Below are 22,337 nucleotides of genomic sequence, written 5' to 3'. Positions count from 1 at the left end.
GGACACAAAAGGCTGTGGGAGTGACCCTGTCGGCACTGCCGACACCGGATTGGGTGAATGTTTTGAGTGCTTTAAATGCAAATGTGGCTCTGATTAATAAAAGATTGGATAAATCTGGATCTCAGAACCAGGCTTGGAAGAAATCCGTAGGGGATGTGTTGTTTCAAGTCCAGACCCCTTCGGGGTCACAAAAATGTTAATTTGCCCAGCTGGCAGACACGGATACCGACACGGACACTGACTCAAGTGTCGACTATAGTGATGCCAGATTAGATCCAAAACTGGCAAAGAGCATTCAATACATGATTGTGGCTATAAAAGATGTATTACATATCACGGAGGACCCTACTGTTCCTGATACTAGGGTCTGTATGTATAAAGGGAAGAAACCTGAGGTAACATTTCCTCCCTCTCATGAACTGAACGCGCTTTGTGAAAAGGTTTGGGAAAATCCTGACAAAAAGTTTCAGATTCCCAAAAGGATTGTAGTGGCGTATCCATTCCCCTCTGGGGATAGGGAAAAATGGGAGTCACTACCCATTGTGAACAAAGCTTTATCACGGCTGTGCAAAAAGGTGGCTCTTCCATCCCCTGACACGGCAGCCCTAAAGGATCCTGCGGATTGTAGGCAGGAAAGTACATTGAAATCCATTTATATCTCCACGGGTACGCTATTCAGACCAGCCATTGCATCTGCGTGGGTGAGTAGTGCTATCGAAAAATGGGCAGATAACCTGTCATCTGAATTGGATATCCTGGATAGGGATAACATTCTCCTGACGCTAGGTCATATCAGGGACGCTGCAGTCTACCTAAAGGAATCTGCGAGAGATATTGGCCTCTTGGGTTCACGGGCCAATGCCATGGCAGTCTCAGCTAGGAGAGCATTGTGGATTCATCAATGGAATGCTGATGCTGACTCCAAAAAAGCTATGGAGTCTCTACCGTATAAAGGTGGTGTATTGTTTGGTGACGGCCTCGCTGAGTTGGTATCTTCGGCTACCACGGGTAAGTCATCATTTTTACCTTATGTGCCTGCACCACAAAAGAAAGCACACCAGTATCAGATGCAGTCCTTTCGGCCCTATAAATACAGAAAAGGCCGAGGGTCTTCCTTCCTTGCTACTAGAAGAAAGGGAAAGGGTAAGCGATCACCGGCCGTGGCCGGTTCCCAGGAGCAGAAGTCCTCCCCGGCTTCTGCCAAGTCCACCACATGACGCTGGGGCTCCTCTGCGGAAGTCCGCACCGATGGGGGCACGTCGCAGGCTCTTCAGTCAGTTCTGGGCTCGTTCGGGCCTAGACCCATGGGTTTTAGAAATAGTGTCCCAGGGGTACAAACTGGAGTTTCAAGACGTCCCCCCTCACCGATTTTTCAAATCAGCCTTACCAGCTGCTCTTCCGGACAGGGAAGTTGTATGCGCCGCAATACAAAAATTGTGTCACAATCAAGTCATTGTCAGGGTTCCCCCGTCGCAACAGGGAGAAGGCTTTTATTCAAGCCTGTTTGTGGTTCCGAAGCCAAACGGCTCAGTCAGACCAATCCTGAACCTCAATTTCTACCAATTTCAGACGTTGCCGTTTGGTCCGAGGGTTTTCACCAAAGTAATGGCCGAAATGATGGTTCTCCTGCGCAAACAAGGAGTCGCAATTAATCCCGTACTTGGACGATCTCCTGATAAAGGCGAGATCCAGGGACCAATTACTGCAGAACATTACGCTCTCCCTGACAATTCTGCAGCAACATGGTTGGCTCCTAAACTTGCTAAAATCGCAGTTGGTTCCGACGAGGCGGCTGTCGTTTTTGGGAATGATTCTGGACACAGAATTACAGAGAGATGTTTTCTTCCAGTGGAAAAGGCTCTGGGAATTCAGAACCTGGTCAAACAAATTCTGAAACCAGCAAGAGTGTCGATCCATCAATGCACTCGGTTGCTGAGGAAGATGGTGGCGGCCTACGAGGCCATTCAGTTTGGCAGATTCCATTCCAGAGTGTTTCAGTGGGACCTATTGGACAAGTGGTCCGGGTCCCATCTGCACATGCACCGAAGAATAACCCTGTCCTCCAAGAACAGAATCTCACTTCTGTGGTGGCTACACAGCTCTCGCCTCCTAAAGGGACGCAGGTTCGGGGTCCAGGACTGGATCGTAGTGACCACGGATGCGAATCTCCGAGGCTGGGGAGCAGTCACGCAGGGGGAAAGCTTCCACGGAAAATGGTCAAGCCAGGAAATGTATCTACACATAAACGTGCTGGAGTTAAGGGCCATTCACAACGGCCTTCTGCAAGCAGAACATTTTCTTCACAATCGGCCCATCTTAATTCAGTCGGACAACATAACAGCAGTAGCGTACATAAACCGCCAGGGCGGAACAAAGAGCAGAGCAATGGCAGAGGTCACAAAGGTGCTCCGTTGGGCGGAAAGGCATGCAAGCGCTCTGTCAGCAATCTTCATTCCAGGAGTGGACAACTGGGAAGCAGACTTCCTCAGCAGACACGATCTCCATCCAGGAGAGTAGGGTCTTCATCATGAGGTCTTTGCAGAAGTGACAGCTCTTTGGGGAATGCCTCAAATAGACATGATGGCGTCTCGCCTCAACAAGAAACTTCAGAGATATTGTTCCAGGTCGAGAGACCCTCAAGCAATAGCAGTGGACGCCCTAGTGACACCGTGGGTGTTTCGGTCGGTGTACGTGTTTCCTCCGCTTCCACTCATTCCAAAAGTGATAAAGCTCATAAGAAGAACAAAGGTTCAAGCGATCCTCATTGTTCCAGATTGGCCAAGGAGGGCTTGGTATCCAGATCTTCAGGAATTACTCATAGGAGATCCCTGGCCTCTTCCTCTGAGGGAGGATCTGTTACAGTAGGGGCTGTGCGTGTTCCAAGACTTACCGCGACTTCGTTTGACGGCTTGGAGGTTGAACGCCGGATCCTAGCCCGAAAGGGTATTCCCAAGGAAGTCATCCCTACTCTTATTCAGGCCAGGAAAGGAGTAACGTCTAAACATTACCACCGTATTTGGAGAAAATGCGTGTCTTGGTGGGAATCCAAGAAAGCTCCTACAGAAGAATTTCAGTTTCCATTTTCTACAAGATGGTTTAGATGCGGGCCTAAAGTTGGGCTCAGTTAAAGTTCAAATTTAGGCTTTATCGGTTTTCTTCCAAAAACAATTGGCCTCACTTCCAGAAGTTCAGACCTTCGTGAAAGGCATATTGCACATCCAACCTCCTTTTGTGCCCCCTGTGGCACCATGGGATCTTAATGTGGTGCTGCAATTCCTTCAATCTCATTGGTTTGAACCTTTACAGGAGGTAGAGTTGAAATTCCTTACTTGGAAAGTGGTCATGCTGTTGGCATTGTTATCCGCAAGGCTGGTGTCTGCATTAGCGGCCTTGTCTCACAAGAGCCCTTATTTGATCTTCCATGAAGATAGAGCAGAATTGAGGACTTGTCAGCAGTTTCTGCCGAAAGTGGTGTCATCGTTCTATTTGAACCAACCTATTGTGGTGCCAGTGGCTACTGACGCCTTGCTGGAATCAAAGCTTCTCGATGTAGTAAGAGCTTTGAAAATTTATGTCGCCAGAACGGCTCAGTTTAGGAAAACAGAGGCTCTGTTTGTCTTGTATGCTCACAATAAAATTGGGGCTCCTGCTTCCAAGCAGACTATTGCGCTCTGGATCTGTCATACGATTCAGCAGGCTCATTCTACGGCTGGATTGCCGTTACCGAAATCGGTGAAGGCCCATTCTACCAGGAAGGTGGGCTCGTCCTGGGCGGCTGCCCGGGGGGTCTCGGCATTACAACTTTGCCGAGCAGCTACTTGGTCGGGTTCAAACACCTTTGCGAAGTTCTACAAGTTTGATACCCTGGCTAATGAGGACCTCATGTTTGGTCAATCGGTGCTGCAGAGTCATCCGCACTCTCCCGCCCGTTCTAGAGCTTTGGTATAAACCCGATGGTTCTTGATGTGACCCCAGCATCCTCTAAGACGTATGAGAAAATAGGATTTTAATACCTACCAGTAAATCCTTTTCTCTTAGTCCGTAGAGGATGCTGGGCGCCCGTCCCAGTGCGTACTGTATCTGCAGTTATTAGTTGTGGTTACACACATGTTGTGTTACGTTCATAGTCAGCCTGTTGCTGAGGTTGTTCATGCCGTTGACTTGCGTTGTGTTAAATGCCTTGTTGTACGGCGTGCTTGAGGTGTCTGCTGGTATGTATCTCACCTTAGTTTAACAATAAATCCTTTTCCTCGAAATGTCCGTCTCCCTGGGCACAGTTCCTATAACTGGAGTCTGGAGGAGGGGCATAGAGGGAGGAGCCAGTTCACACCCCTTTGAAAGTCCTAAAGTGCCCATGTCTCCTGTGGATCCTGTCTATACCCCATGGTTCTTGATGCGACCCCAGCATCCTCTACGGACTAAGAGAAAAGGATTTATCGGTAGGTATTAAAATCCTATTTTCGGGTATTCAAGTTCAAGATGGAGTCTCTGAGAGCGGTAATCTCAGGTCTGGAAGAGGGGGAATTCCTGGTATCTCTGAATATCAAAGATGCATACCTTCACATTCCAATCTGGCCGCCTCACCAGGCCTATCTAAAGTTTGCACTACAGGACTGTCACTATCAGTTCCAGGCACTACCATTTGGCCTTTCCACTGCACTGAGGGTGTTCACCAAGGTCATTGCAGTCAGTGTACGTGTTTCCTCCACTTCCACTCATCCCAAGGATTCTCAAAAGAATCAAAAGAACAAGGGTTCAGGCGATCCTCATTGCTCCGGACTGGCCAAGAACGGCTTGGTACGCGGAACTTCTGGAATTACTTATAGAGGATACGAGGCCTCTTCCTCTTCACGAGGACCTTCTACATCAGGGGCTGTTTGTCTATCAAGACTTACCACGGCTAAGTTTGCGGGCATGGAAATTGAGCATCAGATTTTAGCTTGGAAGGGGATTCCGAACAGGGTGATTCCTACTCTGATCCAAGCTAGGCGCGGAGTAACGTCTAAGCATTACCATTGTATTTGGAGTAAATATGTATCTTGGTGTGAGACCAAGAAGTTTCCTGCGGTGGAGTTTCAACTGGGATGTTTCCTCCTCTTTCTGCAAGCAGGTGTGGATGTGGGCCTACGCCTGGGCTCCATAAAGGTCCAGATTTCGGCTTTGTCCATTTTCTTCCAGAAACAATTGGCTGTCCTCCCTGAGGTTCAGACTTTCTTGAAGGGGGTTCTGCACATCCAACCGCCCTTGGTGCCTCCTACGGCTCCTTGGGATCTTAACGTGGTTTCAGTCGGATTGGTTTGAGCCTTTACAGGAGGTAGATGTAAAGTTTCTTACGTGGAAGGCTGTCACACTGTTGGCCTTGACATCAGCAAGATGTGTGTCAGAGTTGGGGGCGTTGTCTCACAAGAGCCCCTAATTAATTTTCCATGAGGATAGAGCTGAGCTCAGAACGCGTCAGCAGTTTCTTCCTAAGGTTGTGTCGGCTTTTCATATCAACCATCCTATTGTTGTGCCAGTGGCTACTGACACCTTGGCTACTTCGAAGTCCTCGGATGTTGTGAGGGCCTTGAAGGTATATGTGAAGCGGACAGCTCGCCACAGGAAATCGGACACGCTGTTTGTGCTTTATGATCCCAACAAGATTGGGTTTTCTGCTTCAAAGCAGACAATTGCTCGCTGGATCAGGCTAACTATCCAGCACGCTTATTCCACAGCAGGATTGCTGAATCCAAGATCTGTACAGGCCCACTCTACTCGTTCAGTGGGTTCTTCCTGGACGGCTGTCCGGAGTGTCTTGACTCTACATCTTTGCCGAGCGGCTACTTGGTCTGGTTCGAACACGTTTGCTAAGTTCTACAAGTTTGATACTTTGACCAAACTTTAGGTCCTCAGAGGCTAATCAGTTCTGCAGGAACCTCAGAACTCTCCCTATTGGGAGCTTTGGTATGTCCCCATGGTACAAAATGGAACCCCAGTATCCTCTAGGACGTAAGAGAAAATAGGATTTTAATTACCTAGCGGTAAATTCTTTTCTCGTAGTCCGTAGCGGATACTGGGCACCCGCCCAGGGCTTCGTGTTTCCTACATTGTACTTGGTTCAGCTGTTGCTGTTCATGTTTCTTGTTTGGTTAGCATGGCTTTCCTGTGGTTATGTGTGTGCTGGTTCGAATCTCACCACTGTCTGTGTATATCCTTCTCTCGAAGTATGTCCGTCTCCTCGAGCACAGTTTCTAGAATGAGTTTGGTAGGAGGGGCATAGAGGGAGGAGCCAGCCCACGCTATTAAACTCTTAAAGTGCCCATGGCTCCTAGTGGACCCATCTATACCCCATGGTACTTAATGGAACCCCAGTATCCTCTACGGACCATGAGAAAAGGATTTACCGGTAGGTATTTAAAATCCTATTATCTCAATTTAAGCATAATGATACATTGCACAAGGCATGACCTGGGCCATTTATAACAGACCTCTGACCTTTGTCTTTTATTCTTATTTTTTTACCAGATTGTGTGTTTTTTTCCTGCATTTTGCATCTTAATTCAATAATAGTGTATAAGTAATAGGGATCACTATTTTAATGACCCTGCCATAAGCCACTCTACACTGTCAAAGATAACTATACAGGTTGAGTATCCCACATCCAAATATTCCGAAATACGGAATTTTTTTGAGTGAGACTGAGATAGTGAAACCTTTGTTTTCTGATGGCTCAATGTACTCAAACTTTGTTTAATACACAAAGGTATTTAAAATATTGTATTAAATGACCTTCAGGCTGTGTATATAAGGTGTATATGAAACATAAATGCCTTCTGTGCTTAGACTTAGGTCCCATCACCATGATATCTCATTATGGTGTGCAATTATTCCAAAATACGGAAAAATCCGATATCCAAAATACTTCTGGTCCCAAGCATTTTGGATAAGGGATACTCAACCTGTACTACCTCAACACTACATCAGAGGGAGACACTGGAAAAGAGTAAAACATTGGTAAAGTGCGCAAGCGATACACTAAAAGGAGAAGAGAGAGTCTGAAAAATGTAAAGCACAGGGGAAAGTGGGCAACAGACACAACATAAAGGGAGGGAAGGAGAGAGGAACACATGAAAAAGTAAAACACAGGGAAAGTGGTTAAAGGACACTGACAAGACACACAAACATGGGTGGGGTGGTGAGTGGGGCTAGGGAAAAAAATGCTAGTTTAACACATGAACTAATAGTCTACATTATTTACTTGACTGCTCTTTAGGCTACACATCTACCTTCCTCTGGCATCCCCATGATGTCACTGGGACTGTGGGGCCATAGGAGAACCCCTGGGAGGTCACTTACTGGTCATCCACATATGATGAGGGTTGGGACAGGGGGTGTCTAGCCTTTGAATACTACTTCATTGGAAGAGCAGGAAAGTTAATACACTCTGCCATATCCTTTATTAAGTTAATGAAGATCTGTTAAAGTGAAGAATTTTTATTACGTTTGAAAACATGGAAAAAAATGGACAATAGTTGTGCCAGAGAGGTATATCATGTTTGCACATGAGTAGCAGAATATCAGAAACTCGCACTTGGGTAGCACGGTGACAGGAATTCACAATTGCACATCAATGGTAATTGATTGCTCATGGATAGAGAGTTAGTACCTCAGAGTTGCATTCAGCAAAGTTTCTAGGAGTCACGATTGGACAGAGAGGCTGTAGGAACAGAGAGAGGGACAGCGGGGACATACAGTAGGGACAGAGGCAGTAGTGATGGAGACAGTAGGGATGTCGGGACAGAGAGAGGGGCAGCAGGGACATACAGTAGGGACAGAGAGAGGCAGTAGTGATGGAGACAGCAGGGATATAGGGACAGAGAGAGGGGCAGCAGGGACATACAGTAGGGACAGAGAGAGAGAGAGGCAGTAGTGATGGAGACAGCAGGGATATAGGGACAGAGAGAGGGGCAGTAGGGATGGAGACTGCAGGGATGTAGGGACAGAGAGGGGCAGCAGGGACATACAGTAGGGACAGAGAGAGAGAGAGGCAGTAGTGATGGAGACAGCAGGGATATGGGACAGAGAGAGGGGCAGCAGGGACGGAGAGAGGCAGTAGGGATGGAGACTGCAGGGATGTAGGGACAGAGAGGCAGCAGGGACATCATACAGTAGTAACAGAGAGGCAGCAGCAGCATAGGGATAAAGGCAGCAGGGATTTATAGTAGGGACAGAGGGAGTAGGTACAGAGAGAGGCATCAGTTACACACTGCACTTTCATAGTGCAGCCTAGAACGCCCATGGGGAGCACCCATTCCCCGCCCTCCCTCCCGCTTACCTGCATAGGGTAGGTATCCAGGGAGCGGCCAAGGAGCAGGCGGAGGGCAGCCCTCTTCTCCGGCTCTTTGGACCGGGGATGCTGCTGGACAGGGAGCGTGGATTGCACCCACTACTGGGGAGGGGGTGGCGGGGAGCCATGGCCTTAGAGTTGACTGGGTGCAGGGGAAGCTGTGGGTCCTGGAAACATCTCGGGTCCCATAGCACCTGCACCCTCAGTATTTATTCCACTGGGTGCACCTGCTTAACTACTAATGAATGCAGCAGGATCGATGAACAGCAGCATTGCTGGAATAGCAGAAAACCAACATAGCAAGACTTCTGTTTGGAATATTGTATTATAGGGCCGAATTCTGAGTTGATCGCAGCAGCAAATTTTTTAGCAGTTGGGCAAAACCATGGGGGTAATTCCAAGTTGATCGCAGCAGGATTTTTTTTAGCAATTGGGCAAAACCATGTGCACTGCAGGGGAGGCAGATATAACATGTGCAGACAGAGTTAGATTTAGGTGGGATATTTTGTTTCTGTGCAGGGTAAATACTGGCTGCTTTATTTTTACACTGCAAATTAGATTGCAGATTGAACACACCCCACGCAAATCTAACTCTCTCTGCACATGTTATATCTGCCTCCCCTGCAGTGCACATGGTTTTGCCCAATTGCTAACAAAAATCCTGCTGCGATCAACTTGGAATTACCTTCCATGTGCACTGCAGGAGGGGCAGTTGTAACATGTGCAGAGAGAGTTAGATTTAGGTGGGGTGTATTCAAACTGAAATCTAAATTGCAGTGGAAAAATAAAGTAGCCAGTATTTACCCTGCACAGAAACAATATAACCCACCCAAATCTAACTCTTTCTGCAAATATTATATCTGCCCCCCCCCCCCTGCAGTGCACATGGTTTTGCCCAATTGCTAACAAACTTGCTGCTGCGATCAACTCAGAATTACCCCCATAGCTACAACACAATGTGGGTAATTCTAGTCACAGGGAAATGTAAGAGAGAGAGCTTTATTCAGCAGTTCATTGCTTTCCATGTGACTGAAGGAGTCACTGTGTCCATAGTATTCAGCAGAGCTCTATGGAAGCAGCTTGTAGTAAGCTTATTGCAATGAGAGCACAAAAAGTAGTCATGCATGCACTTTATGTGTAGGAAGCAGAACTGATCAAGAAGAGGTTTCCAAAAATTGTCAGCCTCTTTACATATTTATTTCTTTTTCACAAAGACAATGCTGTAATATCTCATGCCTCTCAGGGGACTGACGCCGGGATCCCGACAGAATACTGACGGCAATCACCGGGTGTCCCCTTGTGTGCTCGCTACGCTCACCTTGCTTCGGGTCCGGTGGCGACCTTCGGTCACCATAGGGTTATATTGCCCACTCGGGATTTGGTGTGAACCACCAGCCGAGTTGGGACCGCCAGTATTTCACTGAGTGTTGAGATTCCGGCATCGGTCTCCTGACAGCCAGGATCCCAACAACTGGCAAATTGCCTCCCCACTTCCTAACTGTCCCACATTCCTAGGACTGACCCGACCCGCAGGCTGCAATGTCCCGTGGTGCTGGGGGGCAGCACACACTGCTGTTCTGCTTAGCAGAGGGCAAGCAGTGGCGAATTGATGCCATGCACATGGCATCTATTCACAGTGTATGGGGAGCCTGGCGGCAACCCAGCGTCTCGCAGAGTTGCTGGGCATGCCCCACATCCCCAGTGATGGGAACAGGGGTGCTGTGAAGCTCTGCCCCTTTCCCTTAGGCCCCACCCCTTTGGCTGCCTCTGTGTATATTCACAAACTAGCACAGGTTGAAAGGTAGATTCAGGTACATGAGGGGTGTTCTTTCGGCTCCTCTCTCTCTCTCTCTCTCTTTCTCTCTTTTGATGAAGTTATGCCAGTAGTACATGTTTAGGTGCTGTGGTAAGTATTGTTTGTACAGCCCACCTGGTAATAAGAACATTGTAATAAAACTGAGAAATTGGGTAAAATATTAGCTAAATAACAGGGCAATTACATGGTATTTACCCAGTAGTGCCTATGTGTGGCACTTACCGGGGGGTGCACACCAGGCTGATGAGGCCAGGTTATCCTTTTTTTTAAATTGATATATTATATATTTATTTATCTAACCAATGACGGGAATGGGACAATAGGCAGCAAATTGAGGTCCAGGAGGTGGTAGTAGGATGAGGTTGGGGCTGCTTTGTCGGTTTTGAGGCATCTGAACAGACCCCGAAATGAAGAAGGCAATGATGTTATTGGTATTTACCTCCTACTTCAGAGTGGTGTGAGCACAGGGCCGGATCTAGGCCTTGTAACGCCCAGGGTGAAAAAAATAGGGGTGTGGCTTCAGAGAAGGGGCATGGTCAGTTATGCACCCTATAACTGTGCCCTCAGCAGTTATGCCCCCAGTACTGTACCCCCTGTACCGTGCCCTCAGTAGCCCCGATCACCAAAAAAAAAACCCATCCCTACTCCTGTTTCCCAACCGTTGCTGTCCTCCGGCTGCCGGCGCCGCTCCTCGGATCTATGGGAGAGACGTCATGACCAGTGGTGGAACTAGAGGGTGGTGGAGAGGGTGGTGGGCCCAGGTGCAAGAATATGCTATGGCCCCCATCACCAGCATTCCTGGCAACCCACGCCCGACACAAACCCACAGAAGAAAAACAAGGCTACTCAAAGTGACTATAATTCAGGACAAAGTGCTCTCATGTCCGACTTCGGCACTGGCCTCAGCCTCCTAAAAGTATTTGGTTTTTAAAATAATACTGCACTATTTTAGGAATATATGTATATTATTTATTACGTTTCTTATATAGCGCAGCAAATTCCATTGCATTTTACAATTGGAAACCGTGATAAAACAAAACTGGGTAATAACATACAGCAATAGAGGTAGGAGGGTCCTGCTCGCAAACTTACAATAATATATATAGCTCAATCTTTATTAGTAACAAAGGCTATACATTTAACCCATGGTGCTGGATGTAATGCAGTGCGAGACAGCCGGAGCTCTGAGATTCCAGTCGAACTCGTAAGTTTTTTTAAAGTGGCAATCATTTATAATGCAAAACTAAACTAGTTTTGCCTTGTAAATATTTGCTACTTTAAAAAACCATATGTCAGTGTTTCCCAACCTCGGTCCTCAAGGCACACTAACAGTCCTGGTTTTAGTGATATCCAGGCTTGAACACAGGTGACTTAATTAGTACCTCAGTTATTTTGATTTAACCATCTGTGCTGCAGCATGGATATCACTAAAACCTGCACTGTTGGTGTGCCTTGAGGACCACGGTTGGGAATGCCTGCCGTATGGGTTGGTCCGGCCATCTCGCACTGCATTACACACGGCCTCTGATCTGAATTGGGCATAGCCTCTCACTAAGGGGGTGATTCAGAGTTGATAGTAGATGTGTTAAATTTAGAACATCTACGATTATTTACTCTGACATGCGGGGGGACGCACAGCACAGGGCTAGTCCGCCCCGCATGTCAGGCCCTACGCATAGGTACAAAAGCATCACACGGCAGCGATGCTTTTGTACCTGATGAGTAACTCCCTGCCAGCGCAGCTCCTGCGCGCTGACAAGGAGCCACTGGCTGCGTCCCAGGTCGCAGCGGCTGCGTGTGACGTCGCAGCCGGCGTGGCCCGCCCCCTCCCCCACCCTTCCACTGGTCCGGACAGGCCTCCGTTCTCCAGACCGCGCCCGCCAATGGCTTTCTAACGCCGTTGGCATGCCCTCTCCCACCCGGCGATGTCAATCAGGCAGAGGCGATCGCACTAGTGAGATGCTGATAGCATCTCACTGGCCTCACATATGCTGCGCATAGCAATTCAGACTGCGATCGCTGCTGCTGCAGTGATCTAGTCTGAATTACCCTGTAAGTGTGTGTAAATGACATAAGGAAGACCCCTAACAGGTGGCAATGATGCAACTACTCAAGTTGCAAAATATAGAAACAGACAGGAGATGCAACCAATCACTAACTCAATAAAATACCGTAATTAAAAAAAAATTGCCACTGACACCCACAAGTGATGCTGCACAGGAGATAACCTTTTTTTAAATACAGATTAATAAACATATGTTTTTACAGTCAGTCACATATACAGATAAAAAAACATGTAAGAGCATCTATTTCCTACCAGGGGCTGCTGCACGGAGAAATGGCTGACTGTGGAAGTCACACACACTCACAGAGCATGCCCTGCGGCTCCTCCTTCCCTCCCATCATGACAGTAGGCGTCGGGTCCAGTCACATGTGTGACGCTGTCAGGTCCCCAGCGCCCAAACACAGAGTGATGGAAAGGAAGCCGAAAGGGGTGTGGAATATAAAGAGGAAGGGGGAGGAGCTGAGATAGCTGCCCCTCCTCCCGCTCCGGACAGACTGTTCTATTCTCAGCTGCTACAGCTGCACTGTCTGGGGGGGAAGGTCTAAGAGGGTGTCCCCTCCTTTCCAATTGGAGGGGCAGGCCACTCAGTGTCAGCAGCAACACGTCTGAGAAGCTGAGGCGCTGGAGAGGGAGGAGATGGGAGAGCGTCCACTCCCCCTTACTAGCAGCAGTGACTGATGTCCAGGGAGCGTACGTCACTGGTAAGATTTTTGGCCCGGGGCGGAGAGGGGAGGAGAACCGGCAGGGGACAATGGCAGCGGACTTGGGTCTGGTGGTGGCAACGGCGGCATACAATGATTCAATGTGACTCATTGTAATACCGGCGGCTGTGGGCCCCACAGTGCGGCGGGGCCCCAGTGCAACGCACCGGCTGCCCCGCTGTAAGTTCCGCCACTGGTCATGATGTCTCTCCCATAGCACAGCATAGACACTAGAGGTCAATTATGAGCCCTAGCGTATTTGTACCGGTCCCACAATGCCGTGCGGTGCGCGATGCCGTCATCGCGCACAGCACCGGGGGCACCACCAGTAGCGGATCTTGCCACGGTGGCGACGCCCTCCGGGCAGCGGCGCCCCGGGCAAAAATCCTGTGTGCCCGTAGCAAGATCCGCTACTGTGTGAGCACTACCTCTGCGTTGCCTCTATTATTAATCTGTTGGTGCTTCAAAATTCTGTTGTCTGGGCATGCTGGGATGTGAAGTTCTTGGGGCACTGCAGTGTGGCTACTGTGAACTGGGGACACTGCAGTGTGGCCTAATGTGACCAATGATGTGGTTTAATATGCTCACTCTGCTTGCAAGCTTAGGTGATACATTTGTTTTACTCCGTGTATGTTTTATATTTGTGCTTTCAGTCTCTCTACAAGGCAGTTGTGCTGACTGACATTGGGGGTAATTCTGAGTTGATCGCAGCAGGAACTTTGGGGGTAATTCCAAGTTGATCGCAGCAGGATTTTTGTTAGCAATTGGGCAAAACCATGTGCACTGCAGGGGAGGCAGATATAACATGTGCAGAGAGAGTTAGATTTGGGTGGGGTGTGTTCAATCTGCAATCTAATTTGCAGTGTAAAAATAAAACAGCCAGTATTTACCCTGCACAGAAACAAAATAACCCACCTAAATCTTACTCTCTCTGCACATGTTATATCTGCCTCCCCTGCAGTGCACATGGTTTTGCCCAATTGCTATCAAAAATCCTGCTGCGATCATCTTGGAATTACCCCCTTTGTTAGCAGTTGGGCAAAACCATGTGCACTGCAGGGGAGGCAGATATAACGTGCAGAGAGAGTTAGATTTGGGTGGGGTGTGTTCAATCTGCAATCTAAATTGCAGTGTAAAAATAAAGCAGCCAGTATTTACCCTGCACAGAAACAAACTAACCCACCCAAATCTAACTCTCTCTGCACATGTTATATCTGCCCCCCCTGCAGTGTACATGGTTTTGCCCAACTGCTAACAAAATTCCTGCTGCGATCAACTCAGAATTACCCTCATTGACAGCAAGCATATGTTCAGCTTCTGCAGGATATCTTCCTGCGCTTAAAGCTGCTTTTGTATCTTAAGGTAAGGCCAATACCACAAGATCTGGTTCCATGTGGGGATACGTGTAGTAATGGTAATATCTCTCACTAATAAAAACTGATGGTGTGCCTTGATACTGTAGTTTCTTCTTTTCCATTTCAGGAATTGACAACATTTCTCCAAAAGCCTAGTAAAATGGCCCTTTCTGCAGGAATTAAGAAAAGAAAAATTGATCATGAAAATCATAATTTTCCTTGAGAATGGAATTAAAAAACATCTATTCATTTTGCTGAAGGCACCAAATTCAAAGCAGATGTGTTTATTGTGTAATAAATGTGTATCTGTTATAAAGGAATTTAATATGCGAAGACATTTTGAATCCAAACATATTTATTTTTACAATACTTATCCCAGGGCAGCCATCAAGGGGGTACTAAGGGGACAACTGCCACTCTTTTTGTCCCTATGTCCCTGCTGCATCTTCCTAAGTCCCTGCTTCCTCTCTTTCTATACCTATGTCCTTGCTGCCTCTCTCTCTCTGTTTCTTTGCCTCATTCTGTCCCTAAGTCTTTGCTGGCACTCTCTCTCTCTCTCTCTGTCTCCCTGCTGCCACTCTCTCTGTCTCTGTGTCCCTGCTGTCACTCTCTGTGTCCCGCCAATTTCTGTCTCTATGTCCCTGCTGCCACTCCCTGGAGTCCTGAGTTGGGGCCTCTTCAAAATTTTGCTATGGGACCCACAAAATTCTAGTTACGCTCCTGCCTACAACATTGCATGTATGTTTATATGTGCTGACTGGCTCCCCCATGCAATGTGTGGTCGTCACTGCCTGTATGACATATGGGCCACAACATCCTAAAATGGGAGAGACTGACCTACATACACGCAGCAGGTTGGTTAACCAAAAGTATTATAAACTAGATGTTAGTTGTAAAACCCAAACAGGCAAGCAGGGGTGTATATATGGTGTGTGTTGTTTGAAACTAAGGGAAAATGACATATACAATGCAAGCTTGGGGTGCCTGCTGTTATAGGGACCCATTTATCATTAATCACATATTTAATGCAATCTGGATGCAATATTAGCGCCCAGGATTACATTGCAATATGTGATCACTTTTTGTAAATGTATTATCATGATAGTGATAAAATCCAATAAGCGCTTATTCAAGTAACATGTAGGGTGGATTATAATATGTGGGTGAAAACACCATAGACCTACCTCACATACAGAAAGTGTCAAGTCATACTCTCATTTCTTTGCAATGTCAGTCAACAATAAAAAATTCCAGATCCACTTTCAGACTCCTATTATGTTAAATGTAGATGAATAGGATTCTTAGTGCACCTTCAGTATCCTCCTATTTTGCTCACGTAGGTAATACAGTATGTGGACAAGGAGGAGAAACAAAATAGTGCAATTGTCACAGGACTTGGGTACTCCGAGAGCTTGCAATGGCCGGGAAGTGGAACTGGGGCTGTGTAAGAACAGAGAAGGCAGAATGTAGGATCTCCTCATGCAAGTTCACTAATAGGGCTGTGGACAGGATTCTCTGCGGTGGCCACAGACCTGGGTTGGGCCTGTTGACGAGGTGCTGTACTGGAACCAGTAGACAGATGTTGTTGCCTCCGGTTGGTGCCGGGAGTACAATATACAACAAAAAATAGAACACAGACGCAATTTGCTAATAATGAAAATGATGACCAAGAGTTTTCCTCAAGGGAAAACTAGATAAGAATGTACTGTCCAATTCCACGTATTCATAAGGAGGTGATAGATGTTTAACCTTCTCTACTCAGTGTAACCGCAGGTTTGAGAAATATTGCAAAGCTGTAACTGGAATCCTCCTAAAGCGGAAATTGACATGAAACTGATCTCATAAAGATGCCCTATGTTCCCTTAAAGGTATCTTTATGTATATCGGTCACAACCTTATTTCAATCAAAACCAGGGTGCCACACACAGTATAACAATCCAAACCGAACTGACCTTGGAACTGGTCCCTATGTTCACGTAGCGGTTTGTTTGGATTCACTGCTGTGGGTCCGTTTTTCAGTGTCCGCTTTTATATGAGGTCACTTCTCCAATCCACATAGAAAAACACAGGTTTATTGGTTATAACAACCACACAAAATTCATAAAAAGTTAATAGAAAAGACAATGCATATACATTTTAAACATTATGTACATAAAAAAGAGGAATAAAAATAATTTTCTTTGTAGATGGTCCTTAACTCTAAGTTTGGCTCCAGGAAATAAGCTGGTGGAAATTAGCCTCATAGGTCCGGTCTAGAGGGGATGGTAAATACCACACAGTTTAAAAGAGTTGTTCTTACGTTGTTGGCAAACCAAAGAGAAGTCCACAACATAAGCTCCACCAGTGACGCGTTTTGGATGTAAAACACTTGGGAAAAGGCTTTACATCCGAAATGTCAGTGGTGGAGTTTATGTTTTCGATAACCAGGTTGATCTAGCTGTGTAAATGATTACCACTTTAAAAAAAACTGCAAAACCTTACCAAATATCTCACTTTCTGAAACTCTCACTCTATTACATTTGGCCCTAAGTATTAGCAGTACAGTCAGGAAAACAGCGGGAGCCTGGGAGTGACACTATTAAAGTGACAATACTTTAAACTTCCCGCCTCACAACTATTGGCTGCGCGGCCCACGTGACTCGCTGGGGTGCCACGATTGGTCAGCTCTTTCGGCAGAGACAGGGAAAGATGGCAACGCCCGGAGGCAACGGACGATGGAATTCAACAACAGAGTGAGGGACCCCAGCACCAGCGGGATCTGCGAAGCGGTAAGCAAGGAGGTCGCCGCTGCTGTGTTGTGACAGCAATACCTTTTTGATAAAGGATAAAAAGGTATTGCACTTTTTTGTTTCTCCTTGTTGTCCGAAGTGGATCTGAATTTTTTATTGTTAACTCTAACATTGCAAGTTCTGAGAGTATAAGACTGAACACTTTCTATATGTGAGGTCTATGGTGTTTTCACCCACTTATTATAATCCACCCTACATGTTATTTGAATAAGCGCTTATTGGAGTGTATCACTTCTATTTTTCTTGTTCACAATTTTTCTGGGATAAGAGGTGAAATTCTTGTTGTTCACGCTATTGCTGCCATTTCAAATCTAGTGCGCATATTTATAGACCTATATTCTTTCTGTAAATGTATTAACATGCATCCGCCAGGACAGGGGTTCCGAAACAAGCTGGTCCCCGCGATGTGCTGTAATGGGCCCTAGAAACTTGGCGACCTGCCGCGGAGCTGCCCAACGGACAATACGGCGGTGGGGGGGGAGCGGATATCGTTCATTGACGGGGGGAGGTCATATCGTTCATTGAAATCTTTCAAGTGTGTAGGGCCCTTAAGGCTTGTTGGGGCTTCTGCGTATGCACGGTCCCGCTGACCACACATGCACAGTGGCCATTTCCAGTGGAGGGCTCATTTTGGAAATAATCCGGTACTACAACCGCAATGGAGGATTCATTTTGGAAATAATCCGGTACTACAACCGCAATGTATAGCCTATAGGCATTCGCCCCCTGCCCTCCACTGAAACTGCCCTTGTCAAAGTTACCAATAACCTGCTTTTGGCCATATCCAGGGGTCACTTCTCTCTGCTCATTCTCCTGGACCTCCCTGCTGCTGATACTGTGGATAATCCTCTTCTCCTCCACACCCTCCAGACCATTGGCCTCTCCAGCACTGTCCTTGCCTGGTTCACCTCTTACCTCACTAACCGCTCCTTCTTGGTGTCTGCCTTCGGCTCCACCTCACCTTTTTCAATCTTCCCCATCAGTGTCAAACTGGGCTCTGTCCTGGGCCCCCTTCTCCCTGTACAGCTCTTCCCTGGGTGCGCTCATAAGCTCCTTCAGCTTTCAATACTTCCTCTATGACGACGATACGCAACTATACCTCTCCTCTCCCTCTCTGTCCTCTCTTGGGTATCCAGCTGCCTCTCCGCCATCTCCTCCTGGATGTCTGAGCACTACCTGAAGCACAACATGGACAAAACCGAACTCATCATCTTTCCTCCATCCAGGGTCTCCACTCCCCCTAATATCTGTGTCACTGTTGACAACACCATCATCCTCCCTGTTCCCCAACTCTGCTGCTTGGGCATCACTCTTGAATCCTTCCTCTCCTTCACCCCCCACGTTCAGTCTCTGGCTTCCCATCTCGCTCCACTCCGATCTGTTCTCAACTCCGCAGCTTGACTTATCTTCCTCTCCCGCCGCTCCATATCTGCCACTACTCTTCGACAAAAACTGCACTGCCTCCCATTGCCCTACAGAATTATCTTCAAACTCCTCACCCTCACGTACAAGGCCATCTATATCTCCACTGCTCCCTACATCTCCAACCTCATCAAACTACATACTCACTCCCGCCCACTCCAGTTGGCCAAAGACCATTGCCTCTGCTTTATCCTGGTCACTGAATTCCATGCACAAATCCAAGATTTTACCCGTGATGCCCCCTTCACTGGAATGAGCTCCCTTGCCCTACTAGACTCACCCCGACCTTGCAAAGCTTCAAACGGGCACAGAAAACCTACCTGTTCATCAAAGCGTACCCTTCCGCATAACCTAGTTTTAAGGCCACTCTCCCAACCCACTACCTCATCCCTTGGCCATCTATGCCTCACTTCCTACCATCAGGCCGCCTTTTGCTTGCTCGCACGTTATGTCACCTGTCTCCGTCCACTTCCTAGATTGTGATCTCCTTGGAGCAGGGTCCTCATCCCTCCTGTCATCACAACCTTCTTCTCTCACACTTCAATTACAGCTCTCTCCTACGCAGTGGCGTAAGTTCGTCCTAGTCGCCCGGAGGCATGATACATTTTGGTGCCCCCCTACACATACACACACATACCATATGTAGCTATCCGGCACCCAGGGTGAACAGTAGCAGCGTGCTCAGGTACCTTTCCCAATAGTAATATAGATACACATAGAAAGTGGACGCACTCCAAGTCAGTCATTACAATAAAACAGACACCAGCATACCATTATAGTACACCTACAGTGCTCCCTCACCCGCCAGGTCTCCATGGAGATGCTTTGGCGCAGCGGTGTGCCAATATAATTAGTGTTCACTGTGGTATTTTTTTTTAGGGCAGGGTGCTGATCACGGGGAGGGCACATTTTTCATTCGGGAGGGCACATTTTTAAGTTAGATGGGCAAACTTAGGTACATACTATAATGCTTGGTGCTCCCATTCCTATGGCCAAAACATGGACAGTGCGCACCGAAGGTGCGCAGCAAAAATCTAGGGGCGTTGTTTCGTGGGGAAGGTAGTGCCCCTAATACACATTGCACCAGTTAGAACCTCCTATACACACTGCGCCAGGTAGAGCACGTTATACATATTGCGCCAGATAGAGCACATTATACACATTGCGTCAGATAGAGCACATTATACACATTGCCTCAGGTAGGGAGCACTGAGGCACATTGCACCAGGTAGAGAGCACTGAGACACATTGCACCAGGTAAAGAGCACTGAGGCACAATGCACCAGGTAGAGAGCACTGAGATACATTGCACCAGGTAGAGAGCACTGAGGCACACTGCACCAGGTAGAGAGCACTGAGGCACACTGCACCAGGTAGAGAGCACTGAGGCACACTGCACCAGGTAGAGAGCACTGAGGCACACTGCACCAGGTAGAGAGCACTCAGGCACACTGCACCAGGTAGGGAGCACTGAGGCACACTGCACCAGGTAGGGAGCACTGAGGCACACTGCACCAGGTAGGGAGCACTGAGGCACACTGCACCAGGTAGAGAGCACTGAGGCACACTGCACCAGGTAGAGAGCACTGAGGCACACTACACCAGGTAGAGAGCACTGAGGCACACTGCACCAGGTAGAGAGCACTCAGGCACACTGCACCAGGTAGGGAGCACTGAGGCACACTGCACCAGGTAGGGAGCACTGAGGCACACTGCACCAGGTAGAGAGCACTGAGGCACACTGCACCAGGTAGAGAGCACTGAGGCACACTACACCAGGTAGAGAGCACTCAGGAACACTGCACCAGGTAGGGAGCACTGAGGCACACTGCACCAGGTAGAGAGCACTGAGGCACACTGCACCAGGTAGAGAGCACTGAGATACATTGCACCAGGTAGAGAGCACTGAGATTAATGTTTACAGCTGCAAAATACTTACAAGGTTAATTTAGCCCAGGGGGACTCTCATGTACGTACCGGGTCTGGCGGCGCACGGCTGGCCGACGTGGAGGGGTCCGGCAGGCAGCAAACGGCGGGGCGGCAGGGCGCACAAAAACGGGCAGGGCGGGATTCAGCTGTCTAAAAAAGGGGCAGACACCTAGCGTGAACACTAGATATATATTAAAAAAAACACAAACGCCTCATTCACTTAAACACTCACACACGTCTCACTTAAACACACACGCCTCTCACTTACATACACATGCCTCTCACTTACACACACCTCTCACACACGTGCCTCTCACTTACACACACCTCTCACACAAGTGCCTCTCACATACACGTGCCTCTCATATACACATGCCTCTCACTTACATACACATGCCTCTCACTTATAGGCCCTACACACATAGCGATTTCACTGCACGATATGAACGATCTTGTTCATTAATGAACGAGATATCGTTCATATCGTGCAGTGTGGAGTCCCCAGCGATGAACGATGTGCGGCCCCGCGCTCGTTCATCGCTGGGGCCATGTCGGCTGTGCATGCAGGCCAATATGGACGAGATCGTCCATATTTGCCTGCAAGTCTACGGAGCCGAGTGACGGAGGGAGTGAAGAAACTTCACTCCCCCCGTCACTGCCCCCCCGCCGCCGGGTCGCTCGTCGGCCGTCGGGCACCTTGGTGGCGCATCGCCTAGTGTGTAGGGCCCCTTACATACACATGCCTCTCACACACACACACACACACACACACACACACACATGCCTCTCACTTACATACACATGCCTCCCACTTACATACACATGCCTCACACACACACAGACACACACACACACACACACACACATATGCCTCTCACTTACATACACATACATGCCTCTCACACACATGCCACTCTCACACACACATCACACATGCCTCTTTTACTTGAATGTACAACTTTCCTTAAAAACACACACACCTCACTTAAAAACAAGCACACACAAAACACAGTACTTCCCCCCCAAATACACCTCTCCCCCACCCCCCACACAGTGCCTACCTTTGGCTATCATCCAGAGCATGGAGGAGCAGAGAGTTCTGAGCTTCCCTCGGCTGGCTTACTAAGGGCCCGGGAGGAGCTGTGCTCTGGAGCTCCCCCTAGCTGCAGCCAGTGCCATCTCTCTCTACAGGAGGCAGCTTCCGTGTCACTGACACAGCTCCTCCATCTGCAATAGCAGCGCAGTTCTCAGGCTGCGGGAGACAGTGGAGGAGATGCGCCCCCTTGTGGCCAGGAGCCCGGCGGCAGCCGACTCCACTGCCTCCCACAGTTCCGCCCCTGCTCCTACGTAGCAAATGTCTATACCTGCATCTCCTCTCACTCATTACTGTTTATCTCGTCCAGTGGCTTCATGCCCCTAGTAGTATGACGACTCCTCCTCCTTTGCTTCCTTATATCTCAGCTGTAGTGTGTACTGAGAACTGTGTTGCTAATTGTTACCTATCCTGTTTTAGTTTTTCAGTTACTGTAATGTTAAGTTCTATGTACCCTGTATTGTTCTAATATAAATTAAATGTGGCGCCCTATAAATAAAATGTAATAATAATAGGCTACAAAGAAATACTGCTATCTTCAGATGGTGGAAGTGCAGTGGCAAACCTCCTGAATGCAAAGTGTTTCTGGAAGCATTGCATCCTCCCCATAGTAACCAATGCTAAAAACATTGTTTATCTAATGTTTTCTTTCGATGTCCCATCCCTAATACGCTCAGGGCTGTTTTCTAAGATTAAGCCGTAAATATATAATTAAACGCCATTCTTATCCATTAACCTGTTCAAAACAGATGCCAACAACGATAAATTAAAAGTCCAGAAGCAGAGCATTGTCACTCCTGGAGAGGATTATTTTGGGAGGTATGCCATTGGTTTATTAAAA

General features: G+C 47.8%; 1 protein-coding gene and 1 long non-coding RNA gene across 3 annotated transcripts in view; one reads left to right on the top strand and one right to left on the bottom strand.

The window, feature by feature from the left end:
• FANCE (FA complementation group E) overlaps positions 1 to 14,548 on the top strand; it is a 222,615-nt gene extending 208,067 nt beyond the window's left edge. Inside the window, exon 11 of the mRNA XM_063954876.1 lies at positions 14,391 to 14,548. Within this exon, the coding sequence (XP_063810946.1) occupies positions 14,391 to 14,486 (96 nt within the window). The 3' untranslated portion in view covers positions 14,487 to 14,548. The remainder of the gene's footprint in view (positions 1 to 14,390) is intronic.
• Positions 14,549 to 14,589: 41 nt separating this feature from the next.
• Positions 14,590 to 21,958, bottom strand: LOC135040961 (uncharacterized). 2 transcript variants are annotated; one of them, XR_010234703.1, is made up of 4 exons: positions 21,465 to 21,958; positions 20,452 to 20,553; positions 16,216 to 16,307; positions 14,590 to 16,073 (listed from the first exon to the last, which is right to left on the bottom strand). It is a non-coding gene; the product is annotated as an uncharacterized LOC135040961 (long non-coding RNA). The 2 variants fall into 2 exon arrangements; XR_010234709.1 differs by having other exon boundaries at positions 16,216 to 16,304.
• Positions 21,959 to 22,337: the final 379 nt, after the last annotated feature.

Source organism: Pseudophryne corroboree, chromosome 2, assembly GCF_028390025.1.
Source record: "Pseudophryne corroboree isolate aPseCor3 chromosome 2, aPseCor3.hap2, whole genome shotgun sequence".
NCBI classification, from domain to species: Eukaryota; Metazoa; Chordata; class Amphibia; order Anura; family Myobatrachidae; genus Pseudophryne; species Pseudophryne corroboree.
Note: the sequence above shows the minus strand (reverse complement) of the source record. Positions and strands in the feature narration are given on the sequence as shown.